The sequence below is a fragment of the Natator depressus genome, chromosome 7 (genome assembly GCF_965152275.1).
Source record: "Natator depressus isolate rNatDep1 chromosome 7, rNatDep2.hap1, whole genome shotgun sequence".
Classification (NCBI taxonomy): domain Eukaryota; kingdom Metazoa; phylum Chordata; order Testudines; family Cheloniidae; genus Natator; species Natator depressus.
The window spans coordinates 9317087-9330939 of record NC_134240.1 but is presented as its reverse complement, the minus strand read 5'-3'; the positions used below and the strand labels follow the sequence as shown (position 1 = coordinate 9330939).

General features: G+C 40.8%; 1 protein-coding gene across 9 annotated transcripts in view; it reads right to left on the bottom strand.

Annotated features, from left to right (window-relative positions):
- MITF (melanocyte inducing transcription factor) overlaps nucleotides 1-13853 on the bottom strand; it is a 242273-nt gene that overhangs the window by 98837 nt on the left and 129583 nt on the right. The window contains exon 1 of one of the 9 annotated variants that reach the window (XM_074957466.1): nucleotides 575-971. The exons of 7 other annotated variants lie outside the window; for them this stretch is intronic. In XM_074957466.1, the coding sequence (XP_074813567.1) occupies nucleotides 575-723 (149 nt within the window). In that variant the 5' untranslated portion in view covers nucleotides 724-971. Of the gene's footprint in view, nucleotides 1-574; nucleotides 972-13853 lie in introns of those variants that run through there. One more of the 9 variants, XM_074957465.1, reaches the window with a different exon arrangement.

Sequence of the window (13853 nt, the reverse complement as noted above, 5' to 3'; positions counted from 1 at the left end):
CAAATTGACACTTTTATAAAGGGGCTGATTTTGAGAGCACACAGGCCCGCCACTTTAAAGTGTGTCAAACTGGGCACCTGAAAAAGGAAGCGCCCAAAATCATGTGTCATTATTGATCATCTTGGCCTTTATCCTTCTTAAAAGGTTAATTAAGTTTTCACTAGTTGTCACAGATGCTAGCAAGCACCCTCTCCTGGCCTTCCTCTAAGACTGCTGTGAGAAGAATCCAAGCCTCTGTTCTCTGGATCCTTTGGGTTCCTCCCTTAGCACTTTCCTTGGGCACCGACTCGCAGTCTGTTACCCCTTCTCAGAAATGGGGCTCCTCAACGCTAACTCCCAAGATACCCCAACTTACTTAAACATACGGCTCTCCCAGAACTTCACCTGAAAGGTGTGAAGCTTCTAGTTTAACTAGACTGCCACAAGGGAAAGCAGTAGTTGTGAAGCAGTTAAATACAGAGCGACAATTTGCACTAACACTTGTATTCTCTTTTACACTTAATCATGTAAAGCAAGCACAGGAGAGTACAAATCATACAGAACACTAAAACGCATGTCCCTGCCTCAATCTTACCACTCCAGGGCAGTCTCGGGGCTGAGGTCCAAGTCCTTTGGGCTCAGGAAAGTGGGCAGGTCTCCCTTTCTCATGCGGGCTGCTACCTGCCCTCTCCCTCCTGGAGTCACCTTCCTCAGCTTCTGTGACTTTGCTCTCCCTTGCCCCATGCTTCCTCTTCACATCTGGCCCCCTCTGTTCCTGTGTGGCTTTTCATTTAAATCTCTTCTGGTCACCTGGCCTCTTTTGTTTTCCTCCTGGTAACTTTCCACTGCACTTACATACACCCTCCCTTCAGAGGAAACAGCTTAAAAAAATATCTAAGGATGCAGCTGCTTTTTTAACATAACATTCCACAAGGTTTAAGTACCATTATTAATATAAAGCGTTTCCCATTGTCCCTGTCCTGGTACGTATCTCCTACAGGGCCTGTCAGCAATGGTATATCCACATACCTGTAGGCACAGATGATACAGATTTTTTTTTCCCCATAATACATCACAATATCAATCAGAATGCATAAGCTGTGCAGATATAGCTCCAGTTCATCACACTAGTGTACTGATATTTCCAATTTCTACTCCATGACATTTGGCTCAAATACACGTTACCTTCTATAAAGACTTCTGCTGAGGCATAAAAAGGTTCTTTATTCATTTGTAAATGTACTTTTTACTGTTTCACAGTACGATGCGATAATAGATAAATAATAATAAACCACTGTTGCACAACAGGAAGCTGAATTATTGGGCCAAATTCATTCCCATGTAACTCCACTGGAACTGAATGAGTTTCAAAAGAGATGATTTAGCTCACTGTTTATTAGCACATACAGCACCAAACATGAGCCCCATTATGCTTTGCAATGTACAAAAAACAAAACATGCAGGCCAAAAAATTACTGCACAAAGAGCTTAAAAACAGTAAGAAAGCTTTGGACTGATTTTTAAAACTAGATGAGACTATTAAAAATGAAATCTGTTCCAAAATGGAACCAAATTATCTGATACTTGAAACTGAAGTGCAGAAGTGGCAAAATATCATACCTAGATCCTGAGATGAGATTCTTAAATCACATATTGGAGATACAATCAAAGGATAGTTACTGTAAAAACTAATTTTTTTTTGGTTTCAGAACTTAGAATACCAACATTTTGATCTTGATTCCAGCCTCAGAAGGAATCTGTGCAAGTGTAAAGAGAAGCACAGAATGGGAGCAATTATAGAAAACCAAACAAGCAGTACTGTAGTTGTGAATGGACTGCTGACAATAGATGGAAAATGCAGGGACACCAGCAGTGTAGTAATTACAATAATGTTATTTTAAAAATCTACTAGGACATAACTCTCTCTGCTGTGAAAAATCTGATGTAGGTGTTATGTTTAATAATACTGATCAAAATGAGAACAAAAACAGAGCTATGATAGTGATTCACTTTTAGATTCTTGCATTAACAAGAGAGACGCTTACATTATTCACTCTGGAAACAGAACTAGTCTGGGAAAGATTTACATCTTAAAAAAAGGGAACAGCCAACAATATGAATAACAACAGAATCATCACAACTCAACATAAAATGTAAAAAAGGAAAGAGGAACATACTACCATTGACCAGTCAGATTTAATCTAAAAACCTGTTAAATGAACAGAATAATGGACAGAAATCACCACAGAGAATAATGACAATATTCCAAATAAAATTATACACATTCCTCTTCCTAAGGATGTTGTTCTCAGAGATTCAACCAGTCTGTTTGCTCACTACATACTGAACTCATTCCACAAAGGCTAGACACCTGTCTGATTTGAACAGCTAAATGTCACTTGGCTAAATGTGAACATCTTGATCCGTAGGTGATGGTTTCCACATTCCATCATCACTCTCCTAACGTATCTAGTGCCTTTCCATATATTTCCTCAGTGTTTTAGAAAACAAGACATCAGGAGATCTGAATTGACATTCAGAGCCTTCTTTTGTTTATATGCTTCCTAATTTAAAATTAGGAAACAACTGAAGAGAGTTTCTGAAAAAACACCTTAAAAAAAAGAAAAAGAAAAAGAAAAAGGGGAAAAAAAGCTCCAGCCTTCCATACAAAGTATGTGAAAGTCAGAGCTGGTCAGGAACTGGAAGGAAATTCCAACATTTCCTGTTTTTGTTTGTTGCCAATCAGAACAAAAAGCTGAAATGTAGAAATTTCCTGCAAGTGAAAATTCCAAAAAGTTTTCGTTCAGGACTAACAGCGGTTTGTTTCAATTCATTTGAAATGGACTTTTGTATTGATTATAAACATTTTTATATAAAAATCTAACCAAAATATTTTGTCTTTTCAATCAAAAGCAGCCAAAAATCAACATGTTCCCATGAAACATTGTGGATATTTACTAACCTGCACTGAAGGTCGTTCTGTTGAACATTTTTTTGACCAGCTCTATTGAAAACATTTTACAAAGTGGCAGCGTAAAGCAGAGAGGGGATCTTTACAGAGCTGACTATGGAGACAGTCGGAGGCAGAAAGGAAAAAAATAAAAGACAATAGATGAAGATCAAGTGAATTAAAAAGAGAAACCTGAAACATATTCAAGAGTTAAAAGGCTGGTAAATATGCTCAGAGACTAGTTACAATCAAGGGACTGGGGCATCAGATTCAGATGTAGGCGGGTGACAGTGCAAGATTTTTAAAGAAATCTAGTGACTCATAGGTAATTTCATATATGGGGCAGCATAAGTACAAGAGCAGCCCATAGAGAGTAAATGGACAGAAGACAAACTGGGAGGAAGTGTGTATAAGGGTGAGTAGGTGGTAGAAGGTCAGAGAGGAGTTTAGGAGCAGCAACTCCATGGAGCTTTTTCAAAACCAGTGTGAAATCTTAGCCGCAATGAAATCAATGGGAGTTTTACCACTGACCCCATTGGAACCAAAATTTCATCCAATGGAGGGCAACACTGAACACGCAGGTTTTATTGCAATAGCTATCTGCTTAGCCACAATCACACTCCTCCATTAAACAGTCAGCCACAAACGGATATGTAGATGAAGTAACTGAGAACCATGCATTAATGGATAATATTTACACACTGGAAAAAAACTTTTGCAGTTTGAAAAACAGTAAAGATTTTGTCAACTGTTGTTGTAACAACTGTTACGGCTACACAGTTTGGAGTATTTAATTTTGAAAGTAATTAACTTCAACCAATGCAGAAAATGTCACAGGAAATCGTCCAACAAAGAGATATTACAAAATGAGTTAGGTGTAGAGCTTGTAGCCTGCTTTGCAAAGTCTCAGACTGTGATCTGCAATCTGTTAGTACACCAATTCCACCAATTTGATTTTAAGGTTGAGAAAAAAAATCTCATTAGCTCTTCTTCAGAACTTATGATTCAAGCCTGACAAAAAACACAGTGAAAATTCCAACACTGTCACCATTATTTTTAGCTAGTTTATTCTGATGTATCCAAATCCAAATGCAGCATATAGCCAGGACATCACACTTGTGTGTGTGTGTTTGTTTACTATAGTGGGTTTATTAGGCCTTTAAGTGCTATCTTTGGGTTGAAAAACCAATCTTCAATTTTCATAGCTCGTGGAAATCTGTTTCCTCTTTGGAGAATAAACTGCTCCTATTTTTGACTCCGCTTCAATTTAAAAAAAAAAATGAAATAAAAAAAAAGCGTTACTAGAAAAAATTAGTCCTGGAAAATATTCAGTGACAAAACTCCAACAGCAAGAATGTGGAAAACTGCATAGCATATAAATAGTTAAAAAGGACACAATCTACACAACCTTACTGTACATGTACATATCCAAGTATGGTCTCAGTTGCACATGCCCTGTATTTTCCAGGCTATACAGCAGCGGCTCCATTTTTCGTGGCATCCAGAGTTACCAGACTATATACTAGAGCTTGGAAGTGAAGCAAACACTCTGCAGTGATTGATCACTAACGACTCTCAAGCATAACCATATTACCTAAACTCAGCTCCTGGGAACAGGCCAAATTAATTTTTCTTCTGTGTCAAGATTTATCAGATTTGCTGAGATTGCAAGCAAGTTTTCCCTAGTTATAACACCACCACCTGGGGAACCAGAAAAAAGTGCTCTGATAAAATCAGAACCTAATGATCCTCCGCTCTGGATCGTGATTCTCCACTTGGCCTGTCAGATCTTAAAGTATTGTTGACCTTCAGGCCATAGCGCAAGGACTACACAGTCCCCTTATATTTTTGCAAAGGAGATGAGAATTGGGCAAGAGGGGAAGTGATTGGGTACAATGGGTCATGCTACTGGAGAAAGTTTGGTTTTGGATGTCTGTTCAGTCTAGATTTATGTGATTCTGTATTGAGGTATTTGTACATTCACCCAAAGCACAGGAGAGGAACATTTCATAAATCCAAATGTAAAAGGCTTCAGCTACTCATAAATGAGATGAGCAATGAGAGCCTTTAGCTGTAAAGAGATAATGTTGACTAGCAGCAAGTCAACAATGTATGTACACTTAGAGCCACATAGATACCAAATATTATACGCACATGACAGACAGTCACTCACATGGCCCAACCTTCAGGCATCATGCTAAATATTCTTATTTACTCCCTGTAATTAAGCTTGTCTCTAGAAGTATTAATCATTTTTAGAGACTCACGGGTCTGGCCTCCTTTACCACTACTCAAAACCTATTGGCGGAACTCGGTCAACTATGTTAAAGCCTTGTATCAAATCTTTACGTAGCTAAAAACCATCAAAACCCATATTTTGTCAAGGTAGCCAGAATAAAGCGGTTGGCCTATAGGCACATTTTGTCCAAGTCACAAGCATACCTAGTGCAGAACGCTGCTCAAGGAAGAAACCTTCATTATAAACATTTTATTTACAAATTATCAAACCCAACCTAGCTCTAGAGGTCTGGTAAGTAACTGAAAAGTTCTTTTAAGCGAAAGTGAGTTTCCAAAGTACTTGGACAGGAATCCAGCCCTTCCTTCTCAAATACACTAGTTCTGTAGCATACTAGTTAAAAGAGGGAATTGTGCCTACCTGTTATGTTGGAACAGTGCTCAACCACAAAATTGTTTACCAGTTTCAAGGAAATGAAGTAGTTGGAAAAAGCAGAATGGGACACCTCTTTTGCAAGAAGACTCTGCTGGTGACAAGTAATTCCGATTTAAGAACACCCTGCATGGCACAGCATATTTGTGGTTATTTATCATTAAACAAAACCACTGAAATATATTGGTTCCGAACTTTTTTCCCAGTCTGCATCACTAACAAATAGGAGGTAATTTCTCTTTCATACAAAAAAAACCCACCAAAAACAAAAAAACAACCACACCCCGCAGTCCACAACCACAGGTAATTAAAGACCTGCCTCACAGAAACTAAATGCACAGCACATCCAGAATTCTCTACACCTTATGTCAGGTATGTCAGGATTTCCTTCAAGACCTCTTTCCACTCAGCTTCCCAAGAACTCAGTTCAACTCCAGACTGTCGCTCCGTGATCTTTATTTGGCATACAGCAATGCTATGCTGAGTTGATAACACTCAAACGTATGGGATGGACTTCCTTTATATAAGCCTACACATCATGTTACGTTCACTATATATTGGATTACATGTTTTGGGATTGGCTTGGTTATTTTGCAGAAACCAGTCCCTCTACAGCACACTCAGTCCATGCACTCTCCGTGTCTGACTTTACACTTTACCTCACATTTACATTCCCGACTTCTCTTGTCCACTGTTATTTTGTTCTTAGTAAATGGTTTTCTGGGTGTTTCCCCTCTTATCTTAGCTAGCTCAGACATTCTGTCTTTTAGTTTACTGACACATTTACTTCTCTTAGCACAAACATCCTGTTTTCAGCCCGCAGATCTAGTTACCTCCCAAATCCCATTTTATAAGAAATTAGGCCTCTCCCATGTTGAATTACTCATGTAGGCCTCACTTGACAAGGTGTATCTTTTGTTTCATCAAGAGTGCATTCAATGATCTGGAAAACCTATAGCAAACCTAGGAAACAAAACAAACCTTTCACCAGAGATGGGGTGGCCTGGAATCTGGGAAGGTAAACCCACGACCAGAGTGACCATCATCAGAACAAATCCCCATTCACAAACCCTGCGAGTTCCTGAGGTCCTTGCTGGAAGTTTTGTCCTTAGCACAGGAGCTCTCAAAGACCATTCAGCCCTCAATCATCACTTGTTGCAGGAGTTTTTTCGGAAGAGCCTCAGCCAAACTACACCTGACTTCACTCACCTTGCTTCTGCAGTACAATAATGGTAATCCATTAAGATATGCCCACTTCCTAAAACAGTATCCAAGGCTCAACAGTTCAGTTAGGCCGGTTAGTTTTCTCACCTCTACCCCACCAACTAGGAATGAGATTTGGAATATACACATGAGGTGACAGAGCTTTCTTATGAAGAGGTATCACACAGCAATATCAGGTAATGAGATGGTCCCGCCCCTTTTATTATGAATTACCTATATTCAACTGCACTGAAATCAACTGAAAGGAAAGCTTGGGACAACGTAGGTAAGAACACAGGTCACCAGAACAACATTAAACGACTTTTCCATACCCATCTGCCTTGCAGCTAGTTATCACAAGGTTTCCCTGGAAATAGCATCCCATCAGCACCGGCAAGATATTCAGGATAGTCTTACATTGCTGCTGTCCATTCTGTACCTATTCTAGAGTCAAAAGGAGGGTTTATGGTCTTCTCAATAATCAGTCTGCCATCTTTCATAACTTTAAATTCACTTTAAAAACCTATTGCAGAAGATAAATGACTATTCACAGAAGGTGTTGCTTGCTATCCCGTGCGCAGAAAGGAACAAGGAAACAAAAATGTGACACTGGATGAGTATTTTCAGTAGTCTAAGAATATGCTGCAAGTGCTGCAGGGGCTTTTCCAGAACTCCTTTAGACACATGACCAGATATGCCAGATATTTCTTCATATAGCTAGGAGTAAACATGGAAGAGAGACTGCTAGCAACAGCCATTTCTGCAAAACAAAGCAATTCAGGAGACTGACTTGTATAGAATTACTTTTCTTAGTTAAGAAACATGGGACTGGAGAGAATGCGATCAATTCCTCGTATTTCCTCACAAGTACATTCTCAAATATTTCTTCTAGAAACTGATCACAAACTAGAAACAGAGATGCAAATTTTGCACATATGGCTCCATGTTTCAGTCTAGCTAGAGAGATATAGTCAGTACATGTTCAAATGCAGAAGTTAAAATTAAATACTATACAATCACTACTAAATCATTTTCAGCTTCTCAAAACTTGTGAAGATAATTTGTTTCACAACAAAGGTACTTGCAGCAAAATACAGATCCAAACTTGGGCCTATTCTCAAGAAGGCAGAAAAAGAACACCCAGTTTTAGAAGGGAAGGTAATGCTGACCAATAAATCTGAACCATTTATCTCAATAAAAATGAAAGCTGAAGCATCCTAGTAGGTGTGGGTCCAGACACAAGTCTCCCATCCAAGATATAGCCTATGTATACACAATTCTTTTTAGAAGTTTGTACGTAATACATTTTTTCTTTATACACAAAAATCTGTTAAAAGCACACTATTTAATTTGCAAAGTCAAGAACTCCAGTTAGGATATGCCAGATGCACAGGTGCCTATATAACCTTAATTCTGACACCTTCTGCATCCACACGGTGCACTGAATGAGCCAGGAGTCCAGGGGGGAAAAATGTCATCATGTAATTAAAGCCTGTATTATAAATGTACAAGGGGTCAGAATTAAGGTTTCATGGGTAACCTTAAATTGGGCATTTTTAAATTTTTTCCAAGTATTTAACTTTCCAGTTTAAATGTTCTTTCAATGTAGTTCATGTCCATACACAGAAAATCTGTATAAGTGACTGTTGCACATCATAAAACTTGGGTTTTTACATTTTTCCTTTTTGGGGGGCTCCAGCAGCCTAGATTTACCTGCCCCTCCCCTCATTCACCAATCTCTGACGTAGCTGCTCCAGTAACTACCAGCTTGTACTAGGACATAGGGTTGCCAATTCTGGTTGGATGTACTCCTGGAGGTTTCATCACATGACACAATATTTAATTGAATGTTAATCTTGAATTCCTGGAGGCTTGGCAATCCTACTAGGGCAGCATGCTGTCCACGTGAGCATGCGCAGTACAAGCCAAGCAGCAACTCTGGCCATGGGCATGTGACCCAGTGTGCCTCCCCTCCCCCCTGCATACATTACCTCTGGTCAGTTAATGTTTTGGCAAGTTGTCAACACTTTCCTGAGGAATGCAAGCAGGAGAAGGGAAATGACGATTTTCAACCGTTTATAACTCAGCAAATCCTGATTGGAATTTCCTGGGACAAATTAAAGGCATCTCTAGCCTCAGGGCTTTGACCCTGCTAAATTTCAAAGGCCTGCTGCAGACAATGGAGGCATTAGGACGTCTCAAAAATCTTTTACAGTGGAAACTGTTAGGTGACCTAAATACAGGTGTCACTACCTACTCCCCCTGCAGTTCTGATATTACTACTTAGGGTACTAATTGAGTGTACTTGTGCTAACAGATCACGTGTGTATTTGGTTTTCCATATGTGGACACAAGAATAGGAGTGTCTTCCTGTTCTGTGGCAGCTTTAAGGGCGGAAAAGAAAAGATGCAAAGACAAAAATAAGGTCCCCAGCAAAGAGAAATGCTTGGACTCTGAATAAGACTAGACTTAACCAGTGAAGCAGCATAAAGCTGAGTTCTTAAACTTCCTTAGTAACATTAATCTATTGATACCCTTAGCAAGTCTATGCTTTAATCATTTGGCTTACAAGATCTGACGTACAAGAGCCAGAACTGCAAGCACATCTAAGGTAATGTCATGTTTATTTTTGTTGACGACTCTAATTTGGATATTCTTGCCTTGTGTATCCTTTAGCATTTTGAAACAAAACCAACAAACAAACCATTTCACTCTCCAGCATGTTCTTTTCATGTGTGTATTAAATTACATATTTAGGTTCAAGAGTAGGCTTGACTAGTATGTGTCAGCAGAAGAATGACTGAACAATCTGAGGCCAACACAAGGTGAGCACTTCTCAATAGGCTTTCGTCTGACAAGCGTCATTGAACTGTTTTATTACATTAAAAGGACAAGCAATATTTTAATAGTAGTTCAGTGGGTCTTATGTGGAAACTAAAAAGAAGAAAAAATGAACTCCCACACACACACACACTGAATCCCAAAGGTGACTCAGTCTTTAGTTATGTGATTACCCAGCCAGTAGTCACAGCCACTTGAGTGTACAGTCCATGTGGCAATGTCACTCAAAATATGAACTCCTGCAATATATCCATCTTGACAGCAAGTCTTTGCAGCACTTCTGAAAAGAGCACTCACCATCTCACTGGATGCTGCTCACCACACCATCAAATAAAGTATAAGCCAAAGAAAAAGATAACTATTGATCTCCTTCTGTTTTAGTGGTATTGCATGTATACAACAGCAACCTAGAGACCCACCAACAAAATTAATAGACTAGACATGGCAGTTTAGCACTCCAAAAAGTTTGGAAATACATGTTTAACTATTGGCAATGTTCACTTTGCCTGCTTGTATGCTGCAGTCTTTAGTTATCCTTTAGTTGCCAGACCTGTTATTAAGGCTGCCCAACAGTTTCCACTATAAGACCCTGCGTTCAGTTGCTTATACTTTTGCCAGACATTAACCGTTTGAGCTGAATGGTTTCCATGCCAAGGGTCTGCCTCCAGCTGAGTTTTTTTTTGGAAAGTTTCAGTCAACATTTCAGCCATTTCTGAAAACAAGATTAGTGCAAGACAATGTATCTTTTCTTTGGAAACCTTTAGAGCCCCTATGCTGTGGAGGAGGGAATTGCAAATGGGCCGAGGTGGCCTTTGTGTCAGGGCTGGGCCTTTTGGCAGCCCTGTGAAAATCCACCCAAGTTATAAGCCTATGAAAATGCACAGTAGAGACTTGCTAGATCTTAACAGCTAAAATCTCCCAGGACTCCATCCTCACCAACCATGCCTGAGCCTCTTACAGTTCCTGAGGTTGACCAAGCTGTGCATGTGCCATCCCCATAGAAAAACTGGGCATGTCCCCTCGAGTCCAGAGCTCCAGGGTGAAGCTGGCTGCTCCAGACCAGGCACTGGAACTGACAGCAGGAAGCCCATCTTACTTGTGCTTTCAGTGTCCCTACTGCTGGCAAACAGGTTGCATGGAGAAGGAAGCAGCCTGATTCAAATGCAGAGGGGACAAGAGCCAGACCTACAGCATTGCAGAGGAGGATTAGGATGGAACAAGGTTGGGGGGGGGGGGGGGCGACGACACAGGGGCAGAGACTGGCGGCTGGCAGAGAGGTGAATCAGGAGACTGAACCAGAGGAACAGGGGAAATGAGGTGTGGAAGAGAGGAAATATCTGACAAGGAGCTCGAGTGTGGGGTAGAATGAAGCTGGCTGGGAAAAGACTGAAGACAAGGAACTGGGGGAAGATGAGGACATGGAGATGGGATGAGAAGCCCAGGATAGGAGACTGGGACTGAGCCAGTGGTAACAAGGAACATGGGTGAGGGTGGGGGAAAGAGACCAAGGAATTGGGGAGAGACCTGGGACTGGCTGGGCAAGCAGTCTGGAGATAAGGGGCCACAGGATAGAGTAGAGTGAGGGAGACTGGGAACCTGGTGGGGTGAGATTAGGACTCACTGGACAAGGAGACTGATGAGTAGAGACAGACTAATTAGGTGAAGACAACGGGACTGGGACAAGGAGACTGTGGTGCAGTACAGCACAGACTTGTGACAGAAGACTCTGCGCCTATTAGAGCACAGGCACACTGTCTCATTCCCCTCTAGTGCTAGTCCACACAGCAATAGTAGGTTGTCATCCTCTATCAGTTACTTCATTAGCTCAAGCAGAAGAATTAGTTTTGGATCTAAAAAGGTACCATCCTACTAAGGGTGTCATAAGATGCCAGATAGTGGTATCTATTTTTTCAGTGTGGTTTTTTTTTTTTAAACTAGGAAATTACACAAAAAACTACATTAAAAGAACATTACAGTTGCAAACTTAAGCTCACAAAAGTTAAGAAATGTAAGAATGACAATTGCCTGGGCAACCTTAATTTATCCCCATTGCACATATGCAGTATGATACGATCTTTAATTACATGATCATATTTTTTTTCCCCTCACACAGCGCCTGTCTCATTATGTGCACCGAATGGACACCGCTCACTGAATTAACATCTATTCAGTATTCTGTCTTCTCATTGCTCAATGAGTGGCCCCAGGCTTTACTTACTGCACGCTATTCAAACCATGCTCTGAAGACAGAACTATTAATTTCCTCATAGGATTTTCTATGGTGCTCATCGCTATGGTGTCGGAGTGCTTCACAAAAATTAATGAGTCTAGTCTCACAATACTCCTGTGAGATGAGTGAGCAGAAGTATCTCCATTTTACAAACGGGATTTTAGGCAAAGCAAGCTTAAAGGTCAAGAGTATTCACTAATTTGGGGTGCCGATTTTGAGCCACCTATGACCTGATTTTTCACAGTACACAGTTTATAGCACTTTATATGTTCAAGCACAGCTCCCACCAACTTCAGCTGCAATTGTAAACACCCAGCACTGCTGCAAATCAGACCCTAGAGAACCAAATCAGGCCCCTAGAAAGAAAGGAACACACAACTAGTGATCACCTGTGAAAAGTCTGCCTTAAGTGACTTAGCTAGCATCACAAAGGAACTCTGTGGCAGAGGCAGGGAGGGAATCCATTTCATTCAGCTGACATAACCATGAAACTATCCTCTCTTCCTGCAATCCCCTGCCTTGCTCACTAAGCCCCTTTCAATTTCTGCAACAAATGAGGCAGGGATCCTTACAAACAAAAGTTTCCTTCACTGCACAACCCTAATTCACCCCAAGGCAGGACAACCCTGAACACTGAATAAGGCAGAGGGCCTGTGGGAAAAACAGTATGTCATCATGTAACTGAAGACTCCACATGCCATCATAATTCTTCTGCACGCTCACTGCACCATCTTCAAAGGTTCAGATCTCAGGTCAAACAAAACCAAACACCCTGCAGAAGAAGGAAACGATTGCTCCTCGAGGATGGCTAATTCCATGCCAAAAGACGCCTTTCAAGATGGAGCAGTTTTGCCTGTAAAACTGTTCAAAACATGGTCCTTTCATTCACATGGCTCAGCCGTTCCAAAAGAACTCATCTTCAGGCAGAGACCAAGCACTGAACATTTCTGCCCCTAAGTTCACAAGCTGCATACAAGCTACGAGTGACTGCAGCAGCATTCCATTTTTTTTTATTTTTTTTTTTGAAGAGTCACTTTGATGCACCAAAACCTCGTGAGCCGGTGATGACACTACAATCAATTATTTTGACTAATTTTTAAGTCTTACCAGAAAATATAAAGCACATAAGCAGAAAGATCGTAACAACAAGCCCACATAGCCTGGCTGGTTTCATGGTCCTTTCCATCAATAGGAAATATTAAAAGGGAGGTACCAGTGTCTTTCAGAGCGTAAATAATCAAATTCTGAGTGACATTTCAAAGCATTCTTAAAACGAGCCCAGCTAATGGCTTAGGAAACTGTCGCTGAAGAATTAGTTTCACTCTTGCTAGAATAAAATTGACATTCATGATTTTGAGAAAAGTTCCATTCATGATATGAGCCACATAAAATTGCTACCGGATAGTTCTCGCTGAACTTGTTAACGAAGACATCAGCAAGCAAAAAAAGTTACAGATGGCAGCCATCAAGTCCCGCTACACCCTCACTCCACCCATTCTATACCCAGCACAATAATTACTCCATTTTCTTGTGTCTCTCTGGAACAGAACCCATAAATTCAAAACATGAGAGAGAGAGGGAGAGAGAGACTTCAAATACCAATTACCTTCTTTAGATATCACATAATGGTGGACTTTCAATAGGTCCACCACTAGAACCCGCAACAGAATTTGTATGTGTTTGCATTACGTAGACTCTAATTTCTTAGCGGCCTCTGTCACAACTAGGCCCAGTCCCTAACTGGAGGGTCTCAAGTCTGTTGCAAGAGGATTCACATGCTTCCAAGTCCACTGGGTCTGGGCACCATTCTCAGCACTTGTATGTGAGGCACACGTCCAGGTTACAACCGTCTCTCTGAGCCCTTCCTTGGGATGTGGGACTCTGCAATCCAGCCACCCCAGGCCCTGGAACCACAGCCTCAGACCTCCCCAGACCCCTAGTTGCTTATACACACTCCTCCAGAGAGTTGAACCTAGGACTTT